At 50.2% G+C, this 26,746-nt stretch overlaps 1 protein-coding gene across 9 annotated transcripts in view; it reads right to left on the bottom strand.

Annotated features, from left to right (window-relative positions):
* The window catches only part of Atp2b3 (ATPase plasma membrane Ca2+ transporting 3), a 73,294-nt gene that overhangs the window by 38,502 nt on the left and 8,046 nt on the right, over window positions 1-26,746 (bottom strand). For 5 of the 9 annotated variants that reach the window (XM_052741675.1, XM_052741669.1, XM_052741606.1 and 2 more), the window contains exons 2-10: window positions 13,578-13,911; window positions 7,827-8,024; window positions 7,469-7,726; window positions 6,910-7,035; window positions 6,121-6,246; window positions 3,696-3,737; window positions 2,133-2,297; window positions 1,285-1,499; window positions 370-612 (exon numbers count right to left, since the gene is read on the bottom strand). In XM_052741675.1, the coding sequence (XP_052597635.1) occupies window positions 370-612; window positions 1,285-1,499; window positions 2,133-2,297; window positions 3,696-3,737; window positions 6,121-6,246; window positions 6,910-7,035; window positions 7,469-7,726; window positions 7,827-8,024; window positions 13,578-13,785 (1,581 nt within the window). In that variant the 5' untranslated portion in view covers window positions 13,786-13,911. Of the gene's footprint in view, window positions 1-369; window positions 613-1,284; window positions 1,500-2,132; window positions 2,298-3,695; window positions 3,738-6,120; window positions 6,247-6,909; window positions 7,036-7,468; window positions 7,727-7,826; window positions 8,025-13,577; window positions 13,912-16,483; window positions 16,602-19,555; window positions 19,802-20,218; window positions 20,336-26,746 lie in introns of those variants that run through there. The other 4 variants (XM_052741643.1, XM_052741661.1, XM_052741616.1 and 1 more) reach the window with 3 other exon arrangements.

The following is a 26,746-nucleotide window of genomic DNA, read 5'->3' as shown; positions in this document are numbered from 1 at the left end:
AAAGCCACAAGGCAGAAAGTAAATTAATAGAGATAGGTTAATTTAAGTTGTAAGAGCTAGTTAGAAACAGACTAAGCTATCATCTGAGCTTTCATAATTAAAACAGGTCTCTGTACCAATATTGGGAGGCTGATGGTCCTGACAAAAAAGTCCATCTACATTTTTCTCCCCTGCTCTGTGTTTCTTTTTATAGTATGATGGGGCAAACCATTTTTGGTCAAACCTCATGTTCACTAGGCATATTCTTTACCAATACCACTCAGCTACTTTCTCAGCACCCCAAGATTTATAAGTGAGCCCCTCAGGGCAGTTCATGCCATACCACCAGCCCTGCCCCTTTCTCTCATCTGCCCTCCTAGCCCTGCTCACTAGTATTTTGGTGGTGTAGGCACTGTTGATGGAGATGGCATGGACCAGAAGGTCAAGGATCTTGGGGGTCAGGGCGCTGGGAGCTGGAATCTCTTTGTAGTGAGTGTCTCCTAGGTAAGACTGGACCACGGTCATGCGGTTGGTGGTGAGTGTGCCCGTCTTGTCAGAACAGATGGCCGTGGCATTGCCCATGGTTTCACAGGCATCCAGGTGGCGTACCAGGTTGTTATCCTTCATCATTTTCTGTAAAGGGCAGAGGAGTGGGAGATGCTTAGTTGTTTACTCATAGGGATAAAGGCAATGTGAGTGACACTAACAATCTGTTTGGTGACCTTGGTCATCTCTGGGTTGGGTGGTAATCAAACTAAGAGGGTAGGTATGTAAGATACAAGGGCTGCCATCTCATGGGGAGCAGTGAGCTTCCAAAAAGCTACTCTCTGCATGGCTGACTTGGAAACTATCTGCCGGAGCTCCCTCTCCAATTGCCTGCTACCTCTGTGTTCCTCCACACTCCCCTGGTTCTTCTTTAATTTCCCACTGCCTCCCAGTGTCCCAGAGCCTTTTCTGAGGCCCCTGCATCTTTGCCTCTGCCTCTGCAAGCAGCACTATCCCCCCCCACTTTTTTCTTGGCTCTTCCAACTCTCCCTGCCAGTATTCCACAGATGCCAGGCCCAGGTCTTTCTCAACATCAGTTTGTTTTCTAGCTCCCTTCACTGTGTCTAAGGGATGGGTGGTCACAGTAGGACCCTCTGCTAGGATGTATTAGCAAAGTCCATCTTAGTCAGTACCCTTCCCTCCTTCCTTAGCTTCCCTAGCCTTCCTTTGTGCCCACTACACCTAAGATGCTTTGATAATATTCTACTCTAGTTTTGTAGTCTGTGTGATGGAATTAATTATAAGTAGCAGTATTATTACCTTGACAGAGTAAGCCAAGGAGATAGTGACAGCAAGAGGCAGGCCCTCAGGGACAGCCACAACCAACACAGTGACTCCGATAATGAAGAACTTCACAAAATACTGCACGTAGACAGGTGTGCACTCTGCCAGCCACACCCTGCCATCCACGACGAAGGTCTCAATCACAAAGTAGAGGACCAGGATGATGACAGTGATGGCAGACATCACCAACCCTGCCCAGCCATGATGGAGAGGGGCCACAAGAGGTAAGAGGAGAAAAGGAAGGAAGAAAATTGAGGGCAATGTAGCCATGGTTGGCCTGAGGTCAGCCAGGGCCTTTGCAAGGGGTTGATGGATTTGAGTCAACTTTTAGGATAAATAGCTTGAAGGATGACTCCATGGAGTGAGAGGTCCTAGGGTAGCCTTTGCTCCAGTTCCCCAGGACAGTGTAGTGTAAAGAGCAGAAAGCTAAGGGTATGAGAGGCATATCTGTGAGGAACTAGCCGCCCTCATATTTTTGGGCTCTGGCTAGCAGGCAGTAAAGTTGGCTGCCTCTTGACTATGATGTGGCCAGAAACCTTGAATCAGGGAGTCTGCTAAGTAATGCATGAATGTGTGGCTTAGGCCTTATTGGGGTGGAGGGTGCTAAGCCAGGATTTGATAGTCATAATTGGCTCTGGTCTGCACCTCTGGTCCTACAGTATATGCCACACTCTTCTGGAATACTATCCATTTATCTGTACATGAACTTGCCTAGGGCTAGGACAATATTCTGTCCTTTGCATTCACAGCATCTGGAACTGATACTACTTCCAGGAGTCTGCTGTCCTCCAGGCTTCTGGAATTCTGTGTGTGGCTGAACATACCTGCTTTCCCAATCTGCACAGCCAGTTTTGTGAGCTTCCCTTGCAGAACTGACTTCTCCTTCTTGGGTACGTTGGTTTTCTTCTTTTCTCGCTCCTCCATTTCCCCACCCTCAGCACTCTTCAGGGGCTGCATTTCCATGGCAACAGCCCCATCCTGCTTCTTAGCTGTACATAGAGGAAACCCTTGGCTGAAGTTAGGGCCTAGCAAGGGTAAAGGGGCTACAGAGGGCAATCACAAGGAAAGACATGTCTCATCATATGGGATTCAGTGGAGCACTTTTAATTTCAAGTTTTGCAAAGGAAATCTGTAGGCTTCTGTTGCATCCTAAGCCCAGGCCCTCCTGAGGTAGGCAGACAGTTGAAGCATTGTCCTAGGTGGGACAGACAGATGGTTCTTTTGTGGGAAGGGTGGACAGACACTAGTACAAGGAACTTGTGCACAGACAAGTTGGCCAGTCCAGTAATGTCCCAAATCTCAATACCTGAGAGAAGTCCTGTGGTTGGTCCAAGGAATGTTCTGGAACCAAAATCTGACTCAATTGCCCACAGATATCCAAGCCACATCTACTTTCCCCTCAAGGACACTAAAGGGCCTTAGTGTATTCTCCTCTTAGCTCAGACACCACTGCTCATCTTGCCTCTTCCCATGGGACCTGTGGGAAAGCCTGTTTTGTCTCTCTTACGATTTCCCTACCTCCCTCTTGGATCAGGTGGCTCCTCTCACTCCTTCTTTTTAGGCCTCACAGTTTTCATTCTTGTTGCATTTGTGGTGGTGACATGGGTGCCTTATCTCCCCCTTTGCCAAGCTTTACACAGTCTTTGGGCTTGGGGCTCTCGACTACACTGCCAAAAGTAACTATGTCCACTCTACCTGCTTCCTCCACTCTTCCTAAGGAAGGGGTTGCCTGACCTAGCAGTTGTGGGGGTGTCCCCCAGTTTGTCTTTTTTCTTTTATTCTGCATCCCTTCACCTCACCTGGCAGCCCAAAGCCACTTACGATAGCTCCTTCCTCCTAGCAGCCTTAGGACATGCCAGACCCTGTCTAGCTGGGTCACTCTAGTTTTGAGTCCCTACCTACTGTTATCCCACCAAGCAAGGGCTCTAGCCAACAGGATGCCTCCTGTCCCCAAAACCTTACCAATCTTAGTTATCTTTCAGGTTCTAGCTGACTTCTCTTACCTGGAAAACTCACAGAACTGGCGCCTAGGGATTTTGACAAGTTATCCTCTCTATGCCTCAGTTTCCTTATCTGGCTAAAGTGGTCTCAGGGTGTCTACGGGTAATTTTCATACATGGGCAAGTTCAAGCCATGCTGATGGCCTTGGCACTGACCAGCTGTTTTCCAGGTGGCTTATCTAGGCTTCATGAAAACAGTGTCTGGTGGAAACTGGAGCATCCTCCAAGGGTGTCCCCTTCACTTCCAAGCCAGGATAGGACTTCGGGGCCTACTCACCTGTCTTTAGGTGTTGCTTCTTCCCTGGCATCAGGTGGTCCCTCCCAGTTCCCCCTTCCCCCTCCTCCCCATAAGCTCCTCAGCTGCCCTGAGCCATGCGCATACGTTACCTCTGGTTTGGCTACTGTCCATCGCCCCATCCTGCTGCTTGCCTACAATGGAAGAGGAATGACAGACACGGAGAGACTTGAGAACACCCATGTGGTCATGACATACACAGAAACACAGGAGAGTAGGAAGAGCTTGGGCACATACAGCAGTTTGTAGCTATATGGAGTAGAGGAGGGAAAGGAGAGGCCTGATAGCTGATAGTCATGACCTTGCCTATGGAGGGGCCTTCTTAACTTTCCAGGAGCAGGATATCATTACCTCCCAGCTCATATTCACTGCATACCCTCTGGGCTTCCTGGGCCACGCTTCTACCCAGTGTTTCCCACTGGGCCTTGACCTCAGCCCCACAGTGAGTCTCTAAAGCCAGTTCTGGATGGGCTCTGGGTCAGGTGAAGTAGGTGTGAACAGTTTCTGGAAGGCCTGCTACCTTAAGAGAAGCCCTCTTCTTAGATGTTTGACCTTTCAGACCCAACAGGAGGTAATTCTCAAGCTCTGGACCAACCCAACCCCTCTACTCTTTTCTGAGGCCACTATTAGGTGTGTGTCCTCAGGGATAAGGGCTCTGTCTGTTTTAGGGCACATCCAAACTGTGGGTCCAGAGCCACTGTGCAGAGGAGGTCTAAATGTTGGGTATATAGCAGCACTAGGGGGAAGGTATGAAGACTGGACTCCAGGTGGCCCTGTCTGAAGCCTCAGGTTGGGTACAGCCCATAGTGCTAGTTACTCTTTCTGAGGGTTGCACAGCTCAGGTGACAGAAGAGTTTATCTGCAAGCCACATCTGCACTGGTCCCCATTTAGGGAGGGATCTGCCAGCACAGGATCAGTTTCCACCCAGTAGCTCATGTCACTGGGCAATCAAAGGACAGACAGGGTGTCAAGTAGCTTCTAGGCAATAGTACCATGGTCTGGGGTCCAAAGAATGAGAGAGACACCTCCAGCCATAAGTATGGTAAGTTTGGCATATATTGTACCCTTTCTGTTCAGGGCCCCTGTGTGAGTTGGGGGTAGTTTAGAGGTGAAAGAGATTTCTATTCATCCATCCATCCATCCATCCATCCATCCATCCATCCATCCATCTATCTATCTATCTATCTATCTATCTATCTATCTATCTATCTATCTATCTATCATTTTGTGTGTGTGTGTGTGTGTGTGTGTGTGCGCGCGCGCGCGCGCGCGCGCGTGTGCTGTGATGTCAGTTCAAGGGAGAGACCACTGTCTTCAAGGCGAGGGAGTGGATTTCCTAGAGGGCCTTAAATGTGGAAGGGGCTCCCTGTCAACCAAGCAGAACCAAGAGAGCACTAAGCAAGGTTATCTAGCCTGAGGACTCAAGCTAAGCTCAGCTGAGGCTCAGAGCCTACTTATCATTTATCTGTATATTCTTGGAGCACATATTAAAGTTGTGGGTAACACTGGGAGGAGTTCAGTGGAGACTGGGAACTTGGTGCAGCTGGCAGAAGGCCTGGCCTGCCAACAGCAGGGAGGTGCTGATACAGGGAGGCACAGGACCAGACTGCCAGGGAACAAGGATAATAGAAGCTTCCCAGTGATCGGCAATTGTAGCCCTGCCAGCTCATGTGTCTTGGCTCTCAGGGACAGGGGACCTCAAGAAGTAGCCTAAAGCCAGGACTACTAACTTATCCTTCCTCATGCCAGTCTATCCCTGAATAGTCTAAAACTGATAGCTGTGGCTCCAGGTCCTCTAAGATGGACAGGCATGCATCTGGAAATATCTGCTCCCTAGTCACCTGGGGATGTGGAAAAGAACTGGGGATAGATTGCTCACCAGAGCTATGGTGTGTGCCTGAGTCACAGAGGAGCAGGGCCTGGTAAAGGGAAGTTCTGTGACTCCACGGTTTTGAGTTCCATGGCTAGAAGGGGCAGTATAGTAGCTTCCAGGGCCATAAGGAAGCTGGAGTCTCTAAAATCCTCTGTTTCTATCCCTTACTGTCCCCAGGGACAGGGCTACCACTTGCTGAACAGCCTCCCCTACCCCACCCCATCCAGCATCCCTTGGTCCTGGCTGTCATTTTGAGACCTATCCCTATCTGTTCAGGAGACTTCCACTTTGGACTTTGTGACTCCCTCCCCAACCCCAATCTTCTATATGGAAGTTGAGTACCTTGAGGGTAGGCATGAAGACCCCAGCAGCATCTTTCAAAGTTGAGATAAGAGGTCACATTTCTGTGACCACACTTCATCCCAGGAACAGATGTACCAAAGCCATCAGAGAATAGCATTGACCTGCTGGCTCTTATGGAAAATACCAGAAGGATTCTCAAGAAGAATCAGAAGAGGGTGGTAGCTTCCAATCCATCTCCCTGGAGCCAGGATTGGTCACCAGGCAGATGAAGAAGCAAGAACAGTAACATAGGAGGAAGCTGTCTCATCATCTCTGGGCACTGGAGTAATGGCTGCCTTACCTTTCTTGTCTTTCTTCTCCTCCTCCTCTCCACCAGCTCCAAGCAATGTAAAGATGATGCCTGTCTGGGAGTTCACACCAACAGCTGTTACCACCATTCTTCCAGAACCTTCCATGACATGAGTGCCTAGCAAAGAAACACAGAGGAACTAAGACAGATTTGCACAGCCTGGTAGGACATACTCAGCACCCATAGGCTGACTTTCAGGGTTTCCCTGAGGCAGGTACTTGTCTTGCAGAAGTCACTGCAGCCGTTGGCACCTACATCTAGACTGCAACCTTTTTCCAGGCTTGGGGTAGTGGGAATGACCCAGAGGACCACAGACTGTCAGGTCTTTGTCAGAAGCATAGACTGAGCCATTCACATGGCCCACTAGGGGGCTTCTGGTCTTCCTGTCCAGTTTCATATTACATTTCCCATTAAGAAAAAAGTGGGCTGAATGAGAACCTTCTAGAAAAGGAACAAAACACACACATGGTCATCTTCAGAGTCTATATGTGGAGGGAGCACAATATCCCAAGCTCCCCTTGGGATATCCCATTCATGATATCAAAGGCCCTCTTGAGCAGGGGAGACCCATTTCTTTGCCCTGTGGCTGGAGCCACACCACCAGGCCTCCAGTGACCTGCTCTGGCATGGCAGTGGGTAGCATTCTCAGACTCCCCAACCAGAAGAGCTATTCAGGGAGACCCTAGTTAAGGCAAGTCCAGCAGGATGGCTTGGCTGGGGATGCTGGGCCAGGCTTTCAATGTGACCTTATACTGGGCTGGTTGAGAAGGTGATCCTTACCTGAGAGTAGCATAGGATCTTTGTCTGCTGATTTGCGCACATGGTCCGACTCGCCAGTCAGGGAGCTCTCGTCGATCTTGAGGTCATTGCCTTGGATGAGCACACCATCGGCAGGCAGAAGGTCTCCTATAGGCCAGCCCAGGCCAGAACCGGAAGCTATGGGTCCATGGGACCTCCCCACCCTTACTTCCTCCCGCCTTCTCCAGAGGAGTTCCTGTCATCTGGGAAAGGATGGGGGGGGGCTCTCTTCTTTAAGCCTCTCCCTTTGAGGAGGATCATCCACATCTAACCATGTCCAGTTCTCAAGGAACAGGGGCAACATTTGTATCCTATAGTAGTAGGAGACCTCTTCAGAGTGCTTCCTGTGGGCACTGTTGTGTCTCAAACCCCTTTTCTGCCCCTAATAACACCCACTATGCTCCAATCTCAGGCCCCTGTGGGTGAAAACATACAGACTTCTGGGGAAATAGTCTGAGCTGGGGAGGTTCCTCTGGCTCACCCTTCTTAGAAATGGTATTCAGGCTTTCTTGGCAGGGTGGATGAAGATGGGCACACTTACCATATTTGACCTGGGCAATGTCCCCCACCACCAGTGCTGCCACAGGGACCTGGAGGAGCTGCCCATTTCGGATGACAGTAAACTTCTGTTCCTGCTCAATACGGCTCTGAAGACCTCGGAACTGCTTTTCCTTGCTCCAGTCATTGAAGGCCGTGACCAGCACCACACAGATGACAGAGAGTAGGATGGCAGCCCCCTCGATCCAGCCAGCCTCAGCCTCTCCTTCGTCCTCTGCCCCACCAGACACATTCCCACAGGCTGTGTCCAAGGATGGAGGAGAACATAAAGGAAGGAGAGGTGAAGTCATGGTAGCCAAGAGCTGGGACCCCTCCTTCTATCTCAGAGTCTCTCCCCTCACCTTCGCTTTCCTCTCCAGGTGGTGCATAGAAGGAGAGGCCCAGGGAGACGATGGCAGCCACCTCCAGGATGATGAGAGTCACGTCCTGCAGGGCTTCCCACACAAGCTGCAGGAAGGTCTTGGGCTGCTTGGGGGGGATGAAGTTCTGCCCATAGATCTGCCTGCGTTTCTCCAAGTCATTGGTGTTGTCTGCCAGGCCTACACAGTGTCCCGGGAAAGTGGCAGAAGCACAGAAGAAGATGGTACAGGCTAGCCTTTGGTACCATAAGCATCCCTGACTAAGCTTCTGCTGCTGCAAGAATGGCCCTTGTGGCTCTCTGACTAAAGCTTGCCTCTCTAGAACTCTGGAGTGGATTCTTAGAGAAGGCAGAGTGGTACAGGCCTAGTACTATAAGCATTTCTGCAGACCCAGGACTAAGCATAGGGGAACCAAGCACAGCCCTCACAGGGAATACCCAGCCTGAGGAAGGGATGGTAACCCAGGAAAGGGGGTTATCAATTTCCTGATTCAATTAAAAGACAGTAGGCCTAGGGAAGGAGACCTTGGGACTGTGGTTGTCTCAATCGCTGAAACATTAGCCCACCCCATGCACCTTCCATGTCTGCTGTCACTTCCATGTCCAAGCTATCTTCGAGGGATGCTTGCAGGGAAGTGATAACACCCAATAAATAAAAGGGCAGCAAGGACCTAGGAGGACACTATGTGGCCAAGGGTAGCTGAGACAGGAGTAGAACAGAGCACCCAGTGGCTCCCTGGGTTGTGAGTGGGTAGGGAGGTGAACCAATATCTAAGAGGTTTCAGTAGATTTGTGGGGAGGTTGCCAATCAAAGTGATCCAGGTAATATTAGCCCATTTTCACCCAAGAGCCAAATAATTGGCCAAGGCCCTCTCCAAAGGGATCGGACAAGCTATCTGTCTCCTAACACTTAGATTCCATGTCTCTTTCAGAGTGCTGGTCACTTGGCCCCACACAGGCCTGAAAGATAGGACTGTGTTTGAGACACTGGCACTTTGAAAGTGAGGCAGTCTCTGGACCTTGGCCACCCTACTGTATGGCCTACTGTTTCCAAAGACATTCAGGGCTATCCAGCCTAACCTGCAAAAGGGGCAAGGCACAGGGGAACCTGGGACCGGGGACATTGGTGTGTCCAGAAGCATAGCTGTTGAGGAAGATAGAGCAATGTCTTCTGGAAATGGATGGAGATCTACTTTCTAGAAGTTTCTCTGGGAAGTATCAGAGAGAATGAGTGTGAGAGCAAGTTCTTAGGTCCAAAGACCTATATAAGGAGACTGTCTTATGAAGAGAAGAGGGAGGCTTGGGAAGTCCTTCAAGGTGGAAGTACAGGGCCTGCAAGGAGAAGCAAAGGCAGAGGTTTGTGGCATCTCACACCTAGGTGTGGCCTGGGGAACTGATTCTCTAGGTAGTGCATGGAAGCTGCTCCACAGTAGGGAAGGAGGGACTCTGTTTACCAGTTCCAGAGGAGGCTTCTGAGACTGGAGTTTGAAAGGACCAGCACCAGGAAAGGAAAACAGAGTTCCTCAGAGGCTGAGCTACTGTGACACAGAGTTGAAGAGAGGATGACCCAAGGTCTGGTGCCCACAGTGCCCAGGAAGTGCCCGGGCAAATGGCTCCCCTATACCTAACACCTTCTTAGGATGAGAGATGGGGATGGCTGAGGCTAAGGAGATTGTCAATGGTTCATGCAGAGAACAAGGAGAGGAAAGGAAAGTGAAGTTCCAGCATAGGCCCTCTTAGTCCTAACTTGAGACTCCTCAATCAGTGCAGGATTCAGGGGCAGAGAAGGCCTTAACTTATGGCTCCAGGGCCCTGCAGGTAACCTCCATATAGATCTCAAACCAGTGAGAAATTGCTACACCCTTATCCTTGGTTGGCAAACTTCTGTGCAGGATGATCAGTCCCTCCTTAGGTTCGCGCAGGACTCTAGGGCTATACCCCAAAGGGACCAGCTCCATACCGACACCTAGTGGATGGATGGCAGCTTGAAGCTTCCACCAGAGTCACTGGCATGGATTCTACCACCTGCTGAAGGAGCTGAGTGGTGAGCAAAAGGGACATCTAGTCCATGGAACATGCATAGCAGGCTGGGTTTAGGAAGGCTCATAGGACTCAGCCCCAGATCGCTCACCAATAAGGAAGTGCTGACAGTGGGCCTTCTGCAGAGGATCAGGGTACAGCTTGAATGAAGTGGAAGGACTGACAAGAGCAAAAGTTGCAACCAGCACAGGTTTGGCACGTCCACACCATCTAGCCACACGGTATCCTTCCCACACAGAAGGGCTGCAGCTGTCCCTGCCTTTCTCTCCCTGGCCTCATTGAGCCTGGGCTGGACTGGCAGCTCAGATTTCTGCTAGGGCCAAAGGCCTCTTTCTGAAGGCCCACAGCTTTCCCAGTAGGGTGTCTGGGAGACCTCAGCCTCTGTGGTAGCAGTGGTGGGGGTAGGGACCAAGCTGAGAAGGTTCAGCCTTTCTTCTAGATTGAGCCTTTTCTCCTTCAACTGCAGGAGCTATGAGAAATTCAACATTACAAGAGATGCACCATGAGTTCCTAGACACTTGGGGTCTACATTGCCCTTGGCCTGGAGCCCCCACAGAGGGCAAGTGACCCATTCTAGCTTCTAAAAAGCCCGAGTCCCGTGGCATCATGTGACTCTGCTTCCTGACTGTCCTGCTTCACATGCCCAGATTGTTCCTAAGGCCAGTGAGGCCCTTAGTCCCTTTCCCCCAGAGGAGTCTCCATTCCCCTCCTCTGCCTTGCCCTTGGCCTTGGATCATCCTTGCTACTGCAGCAATGCTCCCGCATCCCCTTTGCCTGGCAAAGACTGGCAGTTGCCTTCAGATTGACCCTGTAGCCTTGGCCTTTCTGTAGGGTTGAGACCAACAGCTGCCACAACTGCTGTGGTACCATTGTGTGTGTGGTAGAGAAGGCAGCTGTGACCCTTTTGGTTCCAAGCACATGCCCACCTAGCAGGCCCAAGACATGGGACAGAGGCTGGGTGGTTGGCATGGACACAGATGGGCTATTCACCCAGAGCAGAGGCCAGATACCATCAGAATTGGATTAGGACTTCATTGTGTCGGTTCTCAGCTAATTGGTCCCATCCTTTTTGTGGCTGCCTACAGAGAGTAGATAAGACAGGGGCAGGGTACAGAGCCCCCTAACCAGTCTACCCTGAGGTTCCTGACCAGTAGGCAGGTCCTTCTTCAGGATGGGTTCTGGAATTCTTCTGAATCTCTGCAGAGGCTGAGAGATTAATGGATTGGTGCAATAACTGCCAAAGTCCCCTCCATCAACATGCCAACATACCTGCCTGGCCCCTTGTCCTCTTCTGGGCACCTGCCCAGAGGATTGGCATGGGGCCAGAATTGCAGTTAAGTCTGCCCCTCCTACTAAGAAGGCCTGCTGAGGAACCTGCTTGCTCGAGGCTCGCTGTGCTGAGGAAATGGGGGAGTGAGAATCACCTGCTCCTGGCCCCAGACAGCTCGGTCCTAGGAACCTAGGGGGAAGGGTTGGCCCCTGGGCTGCTATGGGGACTTAGGGTCTCAGAGGCCTGTCAGGGGCTGAGCCACCCACCTGGGCACCTGCCCTTCTCCATGCCCACCCCATTTACAGGCACCAGATGAGCTTTGGAGCTCTGTGGCAGAATCGGGCAGGTTCCCAGAGGCCTTGACATTTTAAATATTTAACAAGGCCTGACAGGCAGAGGGAAGAGCTGCCAGCCAAAGCCCATCTGCTTCCTTTGATCTGGGAGAGGCCAGAGCCCTTGTGGCTAAATGGCCCTCTACCCCAGCCTTCTCAGAGGCTCCACGTTCTCGGGGGGGGGGGGAGTGGGGGTGGGCAAGGAGGAGGACGGAAAGAGATCCTTTGGCATGAAGCCCAGCCATCTGCCTTGACATAATGCTGCTTCAGGCTGGTGTATGTGTGTGTGTGGTAGGCAGGCTGAATAGTCTTTCAATGGGCGCAGCAGCTCTACATCTCAGTTCAGGAAGATCCAGATGGCCAGGGAGGCCACCATACCTGGAGTTTTTAACCTGGCCCATGGGCCTGCCTTCTCCTATCTCTAATGCTCCCTTGGGCCCATGCACTACTTCCTATGGACAGATGATGCTTTCTTCAATCTACTTGGGGCAAGGCTACAGTAAGAACATCTGGTGTGTGCCCTAGAGGCTTTGAATGGAGGCAAGGGCAGAGCAAGGAGGCTTGAGGCGATAAGCATGAGTGTTGTAATTAAAGGACTGATTTAGAAACAAGAATGGGCAAGACCTGGTGATAGGTGGGACAGGGGAGCCAGGGAGCAGGAGGAACCCAGGTGGTGGCCAGGACTTGCAGGACTGGGTGGGTCAAAATGCCACCACTGAGATGGGTGGCTGATAAAAATCAATCAGCACTGGCTGGGAAGCAGGCCTGGCATCAGATTGGGATAGCTCCAGCAATCCTGCAAGACCAGTGTCAGATAACGGGTTCCAGCTCTTGAAATCTGGGGCTAGATTTGTCTCTTTGGGAACCCTGGTCTCACAGAAGACCCCAGCATTCAGAAGTTGAGGACCCAAGATGACAGTCAGACCTGCACTCTAGATCTTCTGGAGGACTCTCACCATGTTTCTTCTGTAGATGCTCACTGGTGTAATACTTGCACTATCTCACGCTTGTACCTCTCTGGGACAGCCTGTGACTACTGTCACTTTGTGTGTGTGTTTGTGTGTGTGTGTGTGTGTGTGTGTGTGTGTGTGTGTGTGTGTGTATGTGTGTGTGCTCATGCACGCATGCTCATATATGCTCATGTATGTTCATGACCAAAGGTCAATGCCATATGTCTTTCTCAGTTGCTTTCCACCTAAGTGTTTGTGACAGAGTCTTTCACTGAAATTAAGAGTTCACTGATTGACTAGACTCGTTGATATACAAACCCTATGGATCCCCCTATCTCTGCCTCCTTGGTGCTGCGATTACAGGAACACACTCCATGATCAGCTTTTTACATGGGTATTGAAAAACTCCAATTCATGCCCTAAGGTTTGCACAGCAAGCACTTTACCAACTGAGCAATCACCTCAGTCCCAACCACTGCCACTGCTAATGGTACCATATGACTATTGGGCTCTACTTTTTGTCTGCTATTCCCACAAGATTAAAATGTCTCTGTGTCATCCTTATGTGACCCCTCCCTTCCCATGGAGAGGACCCCTGCAACTTGAGCCCCAGAGGGCTTCCACACTGCATTCTCTTATTTCTGGTTCCTCTTAACTGAGCCCAGGTTTGAGCACATGAAGTCCAACTATATAGACAGAGGCCATGGTTTCCTCCTCTTCTGGTAGGAGACAGTTGATACTGCTCTGTTTCTTGAAAAGAAGTCCAGAGTTTCCATTTGGACCCTCCACCTTTAGTGGTTCTCATTTGCCCTTCCCTTTCTTTTCTTTTTGTAGGGTGGAAAATGACTGATTACATAGGTGTGGAGGAGGGCTCAACTCAGACCCTCAGAATTTAGTTGCACAGAGGATGACAATCTCCCCCTGCACAAGGCACCTTCCAGTCAATACAAAGTGGCTGAGCAGAGGGTGACAATCAGGGTCCCAGTTTCTGTGTCCTCCAGGGGTCAGTTATGCCTTACCTCCACGGAGCCATTCAAGGCAGTCATAGCAGCGGCACCACGGAGCCCCAATTGTGCTCCAGGGGTAAGGCAGACCCTGCATTCCTGGGGTATCTCTTTCCCTGCCAAACCCAGTGGACTTACCCTCAGTAGGCGAGGTCTTCAGCCTCCTGCACAGCCCGCTGACATCTCCATAGGCTTCCTGGATCTTCTGCAGTGCTTCGGCACCTCGGAGCTCCATGAGGCTGCGTAGCTCTGCTAGTGTGCACCCAAAGCCACCCACATGGGGCACTTCCCGCTGCTGCTGGGGCTTGGGGTGGAACTCAATGGAACTGTTCGCCATGTCACCCATCCTGTCTGTCAGGCCTCCTCACAGGTGCAGCTTCGACTCAGTTGTAGCTAGGGACAGGTGGCCACCTAAGATCCCAGTGCTGAGGTGAGGCAAGGTGGTGGTGGGAAAGAGGTTAAGTGTGAACACCTGGGGAGAAGGAGGCAAGAAGAGGCCAAGGGTCTGGTTCGGACAAAATGAAGGCCCAGGATTCTGGGGCTATTCTACCCATCTTCATTCAGTGTACTCTGTGACTCACAAATGGCAAATTGACCTCCCAGGTCTCACCCGCTAGACCAGTCCCCCTACTCCTGCCTATCATGAGCACCCAGAGCTAGAGGGTTTGTTAGGTGGGGAAGCAGGGAGTGGTGGGGCCCTTCTGCCACCAGCAACAGCCAGCTCTCACTGCCTCTCTGAACCACTTGAAAACCCATTTGGAAGTAAGGCAATGTATTTGGGGTTATCAGTAGCTACTCTTGCTTCATATGCACAAGAGATCAGTGCCCATCACCAGCTTCTTGCTTGACCCTCTCACCTTACTTCCTATTCTTGCCTGAATAAGACTTGCCCAGTGCCACTGCCATGTTCTAAATCCCCAGAAGTCCTCAATTGCTCAGGCCTGGGCTGTGCAGGGCTCCAGGGGATAGACTGAACCATGGAAAGGACCAGCTGCACTCCTTGTCAAGGTTGACTGTGCAGGGTGTTTCTGCAACCCTCAGGGTACTTGGGGGTGGGAGGAGGCCCAGTGGCAAGTGGAGAGCAGAAAAAAGGGTGAGGGAGGGAAAGAGGTAAGGAGAAATAGACAGGTCAAAGAGGGTAAGGATAAGGGGAATCAAAGTGGAGGGGCCTGGGATAGGGCCCAGAGGAAAAAGTCCAAAGTAACTACAGGTCACTAGTGACTCTGCTGACACCTGCTCTCTAGTGTATTGCTACCACACCCTGATGACAAAGGAGCTAAGGTCTTCCTTTCTGAAAACATTCAGCTGAGTGTGGTGGCTCACACCTTTAGTCCAAGCCCTTGGGAGGCAGAGGCAGAGGCAGGTAGATCTCTGAGTTTGAGGCCAGCCTGGTCTACAGAGGAAGTTCCAGGACAGCCAGGGCTGTTACACAGAGAAACCTTGTCTCAAAAAAAAAAAAAAAAAAAAAAAAACCCCAACAATAACAACCCCGAAAAACAGAACAAACAAACAAACAAACAAACAAACAAACAAAACCATCCAGACCACTGCCAGGTCATAGCACCTTCCTCTTTTGTAGGGTTCCTGAGGCTGTTATCTATCCTCTGCACCAGTGCTCCTTACCTTGCCTAAGAAAACCGCTGCTCCCTCTAGCTGCCATCTGCAGCCTTCATGGGGTCTGACAGTAGGGCCATTAGGCCCTATTGGACCTGTCCTCCTCCTGCAGAGCCATATGCCAAACTTGCCACATTTGTCCCCCAGAACTGAATTATTCTCAGAGCACAGGGTTTGGGCCTTTATATCGGCAAACAACCCTCCCGGCAACATGCTTGGCTGGACTAGACCTCTCACCTTTGGGCAAAAACTCCTGGCTCAGAACAATACTCTCAAAAACCAGAACTCAGACATCCATCTAGGTTTCTTATCTAGAACCGCCCATGGGGGAAAAATAACCCAAAGCCTAGAAGAAAGGAAAAAAAGGCCCTCATGCAGCTAAAATAGAGGTGGTTAACTCCATGGCCGTCACTATCAGGAGGGCCTAGTGGGTTAGATCCTTTGAATGCTATGGGGTGCCATGAACTGAGAATATCACATCTAGAGGAAGAGCAGAGGCATTGGGGGAAACATTCCCACACATGCTCTAAACATGAAGACTTCAGCTCTCAAGAAAAATTGTGTGTGCCTAGCTGCAAGGTCTGGTGGGCGGGGTGAGGGGCACTTAGAAAATGTCCATCCCAATTGGTCACCATTTCACAGTTTGGATACCTCAGTATTAACTGTTTCATCACTTACTACATGGACCAGGTTTTACTTCTGGAAGATGTGGGATGAAAATGGCAAACACAAGATGACTTCCCCATCTTTTCTCAATCCCGTGCACCTATCTCCCACCACTTTTTCCAGTTGGTTATCTAAAAAATGTTTCTTGGGCATCTATTACATGGCAGGCACTGACATTTTGTGCTGGAGGTCGACAAAACTAAACTAATTGCTTTTCTCTGTGTGGCTAAGCTATAGAAATAAGGTTCAATTCAGAGGCCCAAAGCCCTGGGCTTTCAGAGAAGGCATCTAGGAAGAACAAAGGGAAGAAAAGACTGAAAACAGAAACAGCTAAGCAAGGCTGGGGGAGGCAGGGGCTGTGGTCCTTCTGCTCGGTTGAGCAGCAGCAACCAGAAGCACTGGCTGGGGATGGCAGGGGCAAGCAGTGGGCCCACAGAAAGCTGGGTAGAATGTGCTCCTTCCACTGGTGCTCTGTGACTTTGCCACACCAACAACCTAGGAGGGGGTGACAAATATCACTCTCTTGTCAGTGCAAGAAGTAAAGACTTGGTTAAGAGAAAGGACAGAGCCAGAGGAAATTGAGACTGCTGCCTCAAGGTAGCCATGTTAGCTTTTCACCAATCCCTGCTTCCCCAAACCCTACCCCAGGTGACCTTGCCTTAGGATGATGTCCTTACTACCTGAAGGTGTTCCTCCTCCCCTCCTCTCTCTGACCAGTGCTCCATTGCTCCCCAAAGTCCCAGTGCATAAGCAGCTGGATGTACCTGTCAGGTTTGAGTTCTGTCCTCTGCTTCTGACACCCTCAGCCTGCTGGCTGCTGGAGAAGATGAATGGGTCTGGTTTGTCAGGGTAGACACTGTCTTCAGCCAGCACAGCCCGCCCCCTTCACCCATGAGTCAGCTTCTCAGTTCCTAGTCAGGCAAAGCTGCTAGGAAAGGCCAGATCAACAGGGCTATAAGTACCCAGGTACTGGCAAGTGAAAACATGGGAGAGTCCTTCCTCATTGGCCCTGAAGCCCTTTCAGCCCTTGTGGAGGGGTGGCTAGTACTTGCCTCAGGCTCTGATGCTCTCATAGGCAAGGGCTCAGCACTACATTCACTCACCCCAAGCTTGAAGCCCCAGGGCTCCATCTGAGAACCTGCATGTCCCCAACTGAGTTGCCTAAGGACTCCACAGGGACTCTTTGTGAAAGGGAAGCCAGATGAAAGATTTTACTCCTTGGAAGCCATTAATCTTTTCAACCATTTTGCCCACCTGGAAATAAGGGTGGTCTTAGGTTTGGGGTGTGAAGTGAACAGCCTATTGGGTGAACTCTGAGATGGGTGCATGTTCTTCAGAGCAGGTACCTGTAGGTCACTACTACAGTCACCCAGACCCAGGAGTCCTGGAGGAGGACAGGGCTCCCCTAATGTAAATGAAGCATTTTTCTCCTCCTCCTCCTCTTCTTCCTTGTCCCTGACCTGAAGTGTAGAGGTACTCCTGATTTTGGAATGCTGTCATTGCTGAAGATGGCTGGACCTTCGGTGCCTCATAGTAAGGACCCTGGGTAGAGAGGTAAAGCCATTGGTTTGATGAGCCATATTACCTCCCTATAGCCAGAGGGGTTGGAGTTCATAGCACCCCTGCTCCTGTGTGACTGTTCAGGCGTCAAGTTGTTCTCCCCACCTCAGTATCCCCCAATACCCTGACTACCAGTCGTGGCTGGCTCCATTTTCCCCATCTTCCACTAACCAAATCTGACATCCTGTCTGCCAGCAGAGAGATCTCCCTACGGGCTAGCAACTAGTAGCCACGCTGCCCTGAAAACTCCTTCCCCTGGCTTGGGCACCACCATTCCAGGAAATTCTTCCTATAATCCATGATTGGTTCTGCCACATACTGTTTCACTCTCCAGCCCCAATCAAGAAGACCAAATTCCTTCAAAGCACCTTCCAACTTTTCCTCTGCCCTTGGCCTGTTCCCCATGCCCCACACCAGTCTACCAGTGGCCATCACCCACTCTACCAGAGACCATCTCTGAGCTCCAACAACACATCCTTCTCTCTCATCACCACCTGCTGACATCCAATGGCTTCCATTAGTCACAGTTCTCTAGAATGTATTTACCAGTTTGTTTTCCAGTCATAATTAATTGGTGTTAAACCCAAGATCCCATGATCCATTCCTACTTCCCAGAGCTGGGCATAGCCATGAACAGAAGTACCTTTACATGCATCCTTAATTACTTGAGACACATTGTTCACCACTGAGTTGCTAAAGTGCACTGAGTGGTCTATCCCAGATGGTGATGGGACTGGAGGAATTAGTGACTGGGCACCTGGTCTACAGAGAAGGAGCTTGGAGCTCTGGAAGGTGGCAGTACTATCCTGGACAGCATGAAGCCAATAAGTGTGGTTGCTCAAACTTTCCTCATCTTCATTTACCCAACAGGCCACAGTTCAGATAGAAGGCATCAGTTAAGGGGAGGCCCCCTTTGAGTGACTCTTAGCTGCTGTAGAAAGCAGAAGGCATGTTCTCTTAATCCCTGGGTTGTTTGTAAACCTGGATGATACCCTCCTCCAGTTTTAATAAGGACAGCAGCCATCACTGAAATGGCCAAGAACAGAAGTGACCAGGCCTATCAGTTCTGTAGGCCTGATAGAGTTTCCGGCCTGGGCTGGCTGCGGAGAATGGCCTGTAGGCATCGAAAGGGCAGGGAATGTACCATTTCTGTGTTCTTTCATCTTTTAGACCTTAATTGGCTTAATTGAATTGAGAAACTCCTCAGAGGGGCACTTGAACTTTCTAGCATTTGCTCCATCCTGGCACAAATTGGCCAACATCATGGGGTAGAGAGAGAGCAGAAACCTGTATTGGGTTCCCTGGCTTGGCTCACCCTCATAGCATGACTGTCAACAGGTTGCTACCTCAGAAGATAGTAGGGGTGTTGAAGACAGCACAAGTCCAGACCCATCACACAGATGCCTTCTGGACTCTTCCCTCTGCTGTGGGATGTTCTGTATGGCAAATGTGTTGCTCTGATTGGTTAATAAATAAAACACTGATTGGCCATTGGCTAGGCAGGAAGTATAGGAGGGACAAGGAGGAGAATAAAGCTGGGAAGTGGAAGGCTAAGTCAGAGAGACACTGCCAGCCGCCACGATGACAAACAGCATGTGAAGATGCCGGTAAGCCACGAGCCATGTGGCAAGGTATAGATTTATAGAAATGGATTAATTTAAGCTGTAAGAACAGTTAGCAAGAAGCCTGCCACGGCCATACAGTTTATAACCAATATAAGTCTCTGTGTTTACTTGGTCGGGTCTGAGCGTCTGTGGGACTGGCAGGTGAGAGAGTTTGTCCTGACTGTGGGCCAGGCAGGAAAACTTTAGCAACATCCCTCTAGTGGGGCCTGGACACTTAAATCCCTTCAGATACAAATGGAGAACCCACTCTTCCAGTGACTCAAATCTGCTTGATCAGAAAACCAAGGCTCTTCCTTCCTGGTATTTCTGTCTCTCTCTCTCTCTCTCTCTCTCTCTCTCTCTCTCTCTCTCTCTCTCTCTCTCTCTCTCTCTCTCTCTCTCCTTCTCCCCCCACCCCCTCTCTTTCTCACACACACCACCTTAAGTGGGTTCTCTGCCAGCCCCTTCAATTTAATATGTGTGTGGTTCCCCTGACCCTAGACAGCCCGTGCCCTTCAGGAAGCTGTGCAGTTCCTGCGGGAAGGCTCCTCTGCTTCTAGGCTTCCTCTAGTGACACCACTCTTAACACTGAACTTTGAGTTGTCGATGTCCATGGGACAACAATACCTACACTATCCACCACCCCTTGCTGCAGCTCACTATGCACAATACCTGATTCACAAAGCAGGAATTAGGGCTCAGTTGGGACCAGAGCCCTCAGGCATCAAGTGCTTGTTTGATGGCCGGAGGTGAGTCCCAGCCACCCACACTAGGACACCTTGTTGCTACCCTGAGCAGCTTCCTTAGCAGGTTCAGATGGAACCCTTTGGTCTACTTGTTCTGTGGGGTTTCACAGCCTCATGTTCAGAAGGGTTTAGGAAAAGAGAGCAAAGTCCACTGCCATCTCCCACGTCAGAACTAAAAAAAAAAAAAAAAGCATTAAAATCAAGTTAGAAACAGTTCAGGGCTGTCCTCATCTAGCACCAGACAAGTCTGTGGGGACACATGTCCCATACTAGTGATGGGTCATCTAGCCACCAAGTGCTGCCACTGTTCCTAGGGTAGATACAGCTGGATACCAGCACCAGTGCAGGCCCAAAAGTCCCAGTCCCAAGTTGTTTCCTAGTTTCTGGGCCCTGAGTGATAAGAACAGTCCCCTTACACAAATCAAGTGTATGGCGCCTGGGCTTGCCAATGTTCTGGTGCTAGAGCCAGGTGCAGGACTTAAGGCATCAGTCCATCTGGATGGGCAGGAGGTAGAAGCCTGGGCTGATCTGGTACATGCTTCTACCTTGGGCCCCCTCACCACCCACTAGTATCTCCCTATGGACTCACCAAGTTAGAACTCTTCTTCCAGATATGACTAGGACTCAGCAGTGTGACTCACTGGGGGTTTCTTGAATTAATAGGTGCTGGCCTCTCTCTATCTCCAGGCACCTGGAAAACACCAGCCTGCCCATGTAGTGGAGAAAAGAGATTCAATCCAAGAGCAGGAGCAGAGGCCTAACCCCTGCCTTATAGTCAGACATCCCAGTCACACTTGGACACTGGGTGGGGCCTGGGGCCCAGCTAGGCAGCAGGTGGGGAGAAGGTCTGGGAGGAGGGAATCTTGTAAGTCAGCTGGCTGTCCACTCTTGGGTCTAACATGATGAGGCAGATATAGGCTTGCCTTGGGGCCCTGGGGGTGGCACTTTAATCCTTGATTTCCCACATCTTCCCTCTCAGCACAGGGCTCTTGTCTTCTTGTCCACTTCTGCCCCACCCCTCTGTTTGATGCACCTTGGTGACCACCCAAGGACAAGGCATGCATGCAGCCAGAGAGGGGGAGGGAAGGAAGCAGGCAGAGAACAGCCTCATTAATATTTCAGAGACACTGTCACTGCAGCTCTTGGGCCCTCACAGCCCCACCACTTTTGCTGGTAGAGAGAGGAGGATGGGAAAAGAGAAAGAAATAAAACCGAGAAAACAGATTTAAAGGGACAGCCTCCCCCCACTCCATTCTGTCCTCCCCCTATTCCTGGTACAATCTGTGCACACTCTGCTGTTTCTGCCACTGCTGCAGAATAGCTCTAAGCCCAGAACAGCTTTGGACAAAAACAATAACAACAGAAGAGGGTCAACTGTCACCATGGTACCCCCCTCCTTGCTCACTCATCCACCTGCCTGAAGTTCTGCCCTTGCAAGCAAATCTACGAAGGCCACCTGGAGAATGGCTGGTGACTTTCAGCATGGCAATGGGGACCCCGCTCGTTCTACAGAAAGATAGATGCACATAGGAAAATTAGAAGTCCCTGTTGAGGATCCAGCCAAGGAATATAGATCCCAGAAAAACCCACATCCAGAATCAAGGGGTTGGTAGGGATCCAGACATTGCTTAATTTTACCCTTGCTTGTGGGTAGGTCAACCTCAAACTGATGGCCAGTCACTTTAGTCTCACCTAGGGCAGCCCAGGCAAGATGTGCATGGCCTTCCCTACCTGGAGAACTGCCTACTCCAAAAGGGAGTTTGGGACCTCCACCCAATCTAATACTCCTCAAGAGCATCCCATGCCAAGCCAAGTTTGTGACTATATATTTGTCTGCTTTCAGAGGTTCTGGGAGTGCCCCAAGCTCTCCAGTCTAAAGAGGCCTCAGGACAGAATGATAGATACTGCAACCACAATGCAGTACAGCATGGCAGTTTCTGAAAAAAATTCAGCATCATATTACAGCAGCTCCTCATCTCCTAAGAGTAGGAGGCAGAGACCCACAGAGACTTGTATAGCCCTGTTTGCAAAAACATTACTCACTGTAGCCAAAAAGTGGAAACAGCTCAATGTCTATAGATGGACGACTGAACAAACAGATTGGGTGTGTCTTCATTTGCATATAATGGAACATCAGTCAGGGAATTGCCACACATGCTATAATGTGGTTGACATAAAAGGACAGAGCCTGTCTGGATTCACTTCTGGGAGATCTTGAGAGTTACCAGCCTCATAGAGACAGGCAGTAGGATGATGGGTGCTGAGGACTGGGGAGGAGGATGAGGAGCTGGTGTTTAGTAGGGTTGAGCTAAAGCTTGGGACAATGATCAAATTCTGGAGATTGATGGTATTGATGGTGGTACAGCAGTGAGGATATGGGGCATGCTTTCAAGTCTTTTGGCTCTAATGGTGGAGATGTCCTGTTTTGTGGTGTGTGTGTGTGTGTGTGTGTGTGTGTGTGTGTGTGTGTGTGTTCTATAATGCCAAAAGGAAATAAACCCAACCAGCCATTTTTCTCATTTGTGTCCAAGGTGATAGACAGGAAGCCTGAATGGTCTGCTGTGGTGTCCTAAGTCATATTGTCTCACCCCTGGGCAGGTCAAATCAGTGATCCATTCTGCTGATGTGGAAATGAGCTTTTAGGGAGAACCCTCTTAGGGAAATGTCAACCTAAGTATCCCTCTCCCCATGTGCCCTACTCACATCCCACATCCCCATCCCTGCTACTTGCTGGCTGCTGCTACCATTATTGCCCACCTTCTTGGACCACTTTTGTTTCTGTCTTGTGGTGCTAGGGGCAGACCCCCTTGTCCAAGAATTCTAAACAAGTGGTCTGCCACTGTTATGCCCCAACTTGCTCTTCTGGTTGGAAATGGTTGAAGCAAGCATGTAGTCCCTTTCTTGTAGCAACTGGCAGAGCTTTCTTGGGAGCAGCAAGCCCAGTCCATCCTCAGAAGCAATGATCTAATCACTTGGGGAAATCCTGGCCTCAAGATGGGTGAATTCTGTTTACAAAATATGCCTTTGGAAGCAGATCCTGGTGGTCAAGACTTGTGATTCCAGATACGTAGCAGGCTTGAAAGTTTAAGGCCTGACTGTGCTGTAGAATTAATTTAAGGCCAGCCTGGGTAACTTAATGGGACTCTGTCTCAAAATAAAAAAAAAATAATAAAAGGAAGGCTGGTGTAGTGGTTTGAAAACGGCCCCTAAAGGGAGTGGCACTATTAGGAGGTATGATTTTGTTGGGGTAGGTGTGGCCTTTTGGGGGGGAAGTGTGTCACTATGGAGGTGGGCTTTGATGTCTCATATATGCTCAAGATATGCCCAGTGTCTCAGTTCACTTCCTGATGCCTTTGGATCAAACTGTATGACTCTCAGCACTAGCACCATGTCTGCCTACACACCACCATGCCCCACCATGGTGATAATGGACTAAACCTCTGAAACTGTAAGCCACCCCAATTAAATGTTTTCCTTTATAAGAGTTGCCATAGTCATGGCAACCTTAGTTAGGAACCCTAACTAAGAGAGCTGGGAACACAGCTTCACAGTAGAGCTCTTACTTAGCCATCATGAGGCCCCGAGTTCAACCCCTAGTGCCAAAAATGGCTTTGAGAAGTGCTAATGAACCCCTAGAATGTTCTGGAAGAGACTATATGATATTTTGCTAGCTAGATGTCTTGCTGTCCAGTCCATGACTGTATTTTTGACTCTCTTACAGCTACATATGACCATGTAACTACACTTTGGCCAATTAAATATAAACAGAAGTGACTGGGACAACTTCAAGGTTCAAGTTGAGGCGTGAAAGAGAAGGGACATGTTCTTCCCTGCTCTTCTTCTGCCTGCTGACTGAAATGCTGATGTGAGGATCGGGTGGTAACAGATATCTTGTGTCATCTTGCACATGAATCTATGTGTATCATATAGGAGCCCACATCCCTATATACTAAGAAGCCTTCACAGCAGACACAGATTGTGCAGCTAGACTTCTGTGTGAGCCAGGAATTAACTTCTTTGCTGACAAAGCTGCTAATATTCCTGACCTTCACTGAAGAGGATAACCCCACAACCTAAAGAAATTGGAGATGCAGAGGGAAGAACTAGAGCCTCCACCTTTACTATGTGCCCAATTCAGGCCTGGTTATGGGGAGTTAGGAGGCTTTCCAAACTTTCCAGGATCTGCCAAATCTCACACTTTCATCGGTTCCCTGTAGCATGTGATCATCTGTAGCCTGGCTCCCTCTACCTGTGTTATTTGACACTGTCCTAGATGTTCTAGTCAAAGCAGAGGGAGAAGACAGGACCATAAGAAAGAGAAAAGGTCAGTCCTGTCATATGCAAGCCAAGCCAGTGGGCCGTGTTGAGTACTGTGCACCAAGGCATTGTGTGAATGATTATGATTGCTCTGCACAGTGAGGCTCTATGTCAAGGGATGAGGATGCCTATTGTGACATCTAAGGAATAGAGATTGAGGTGCTTATTCAGGGTCATATTGCTGGCAAGGAGTAGAGGCTGATGTAAACTTGGGTAATCTGGCTTCAGATTCTGTATGGCTCTTCTGCTAAATGACTGCCCAGAACATCCAAGAAAGCAATGGACACCTGATTAGAACCAATTCAAAGAGTTAATAAAGTGGCTGGATAGGTTGTGTCCTTGTGCAGCTCAAGCACTGACTGCAGAATCATTCAGCCTATCTGGAAACAGGACTTCATTTTTCCTTGCCGAGTTGGTATGCACCCAGTGCAGATCTTCATGGGGCTTGATCTGTTTCTCTGGAGGCTTCCCCCTGACCATTAGGCCAGGGAAAATAAAGCAGGGCAAGGCTCTTTGTTCAGTCTGTCAGTTCTGCTTCACATGTCTTTCCCAAACCTTTTACCTTTGTCTATCCTGAAGCTGATATCAACCAGACCCCAGAGTTCAAAGGTCAGGACCAGGCTCCACTGCTGAAGCCAGAACATTCCGCTTGGCCTCAGGGTGGGGCCTCCCAGGATGTTTTCCATTTTAGGGGCCATCCCTAGGCCTGCTTGGATCCCACATGGCTCTGGGGTCCCTAGAATATTTTTGTGGGATGAGTCAACATGCCCACACAAGTGGTTCTTACAGTGCTGCATGGCCCTGAGTTACAAAGGCAAGTTAGAAACTCCCTTCTGGCTGGGACTATGCAGTATGGTTACCGGGGTCATGACTCTACATGGAGAAAGGGGACAATCATTTGTTTTCTGCCAGAGAAGGCAGAAGCTGAAAAAGGAGAGAGCTAGGGAGCAGGAGCTGGAGAAGCCGATGGGCAGGAAGCATAATGACACTAATTATCCAATTACAGCGAGCTGTGCGGGCAGAGAGCTGCATTGCAGCAGGAGCCAAGTCAGGCCCGCGCCCCGCCCCCACACGGTTCTTGCACACGCAGGCCTTCACTTCCCTCCTGCTCTGAAGCACAGACAGTTGGGCCACCCTTCGGTCTCTAGAGAGGTAAGGAGACCAAAAGCCACCATGGCTAGCCTCTGTGAAAGCCTCCTACCCAGGAGGCAGCAGGTTCTAATCCTCCAGCCCTTCATATCCAGAAAACTCCCTGCTGGAAGGAAGGACACCCAAGTCTCCCAGCTCTTCTGGCTACTGTGGTACCAGTCCAATGCCAGAGTCATCCTAACAACCGGAAATAGCCAAGGTCTAAACAGGTAATTAAGGAAATTATAGACAGCTGGAAGCCATTGGGGCTACAGGCCAGGCTGAGTCCTTCCAGCCAGGACAAGCAGGGACTAGATAAGAAGACTACAAGGACATGCATGTGTTGGGGGTTTGTTTCTGGAAGCAGGTTAAAGTCCTTGGCCAACAGCAGAGGCAGGGGTATGAGGAATTCACTGCTGTCATGGTCAGGAGTTGGAGGTGTAGGGGTCCCAAATGCTCATAAAGTAGTCTCTTTAGGCCACTTTTGTTACTTAGCTTACCCACCCAGAGGACCAATCCCATGTGGAAAAGGAGCTGTAAAGAAATGGGCTTGTCACTGTGTGGAGTTCTGAGGCCACAGGGGTCTCAAACCTACTTTTCTTCCCTTTGAAAAATTCTTGACCATGATATTCTTAGCAGAGAAGAGGGCAAGGGTACTGGGGATAGAAAAGACTAGAGATGGGAATCAACTGTTACTGCTATCTCTCTGACCCAGAGGCAAAGGCTCAGCACACTCAGGTCTCAGTATCCATTCCCCAGGTTGTCCAAAACTGCTGCCTGTTGTCAAATGCAGTAACAAAGGAAGAAAAGGCTAGTGACCCATGGTGGCCCCAAGAAAGGACACCTCTGAAATTACAGCTCAGGGAGGGTCACCTAAAATGCTGCTAGGCACAGCTCCAGCATCCTTACTAACCCCAACTGGCTGTGATGGCAGGACCTGAAGGTCCCCCAGGGCCTGGCTGCCACCAGGATCACATGGACTGAGCTTTGCACTACAAAGGTCATGCAGTGTCCATGGGGTGGCCTGGGAGGGGCTGGGTCCTGAAGAGGCCCCTTCACATCAGGGCACATGAACACTAAGTTAGGGGTCCAAGTGCACCCCCTTAGCAGACCACAGAGGCCATCAGGGGCCCAACCCAGGCCCTCCTCTAGGTTCTCCCACTTGCCCTGTAGATGCTCATGAATAGATGCCTTGTGAGACTGAGAGCTGGGAGACGCAGTGATAGGTAGTGAGGCAAGGCTTCTCCCTGGGAGGTAGACATGTAGAGTTTTTCCCACTCCTCCCCTAAGGTGATCCCAATGATGTTATGGTTCTGCTTCCTCTATGGAAGGGTATCAGGGAACACAGGAGACAGCCAGTAGCCCAAGAGTTCTGACCATGCCTGGACTCACATGCTCAGACAGCCCAATGGACCTCCCATGGACCATCAGTCCAAAGATTCTAAGCAGCCACCCCCAGGCCAGCCCTCTCTCCTCCTTGGACCCAAAGAATAGAATGTGGTGGCTGTTCTTGCTCTTCTCCCCAGGATAGGTAGGACCTTTTCCAAACAAAGGTTCAGCCAATGTTCATTGAGTTGGGGGCCAATGAGTCATGGGCCACAAGGGAGACTAGATTGTGTGAGACAAGTGCTGAGGACAGAGTTGTTGTGTCCATGTGCCATATATGCCTCCT

This window comes from Peromyscus californicus, unplaced genomic scaffold, assembly GCF_007827085.1.
Source record: "Peromyscus californicus insignis strain IS unplaced genomic scaffold, ASM782708v3 Scaffold_10__1_contigs__length_136768540, whole genome shotgun sequence".
Taxonomy (NCBI): Eukaryota; Metazoa; Chordata; class Mammalia; order Rodentia; family Cricetidae; genus Peromyscus; species Peromyscus californicus.
The sequence above is the reverse complement of the archived record's forward strand: the minus strand, read 5'-3'. Positions and strand labels throughout refer to the sequence as shown.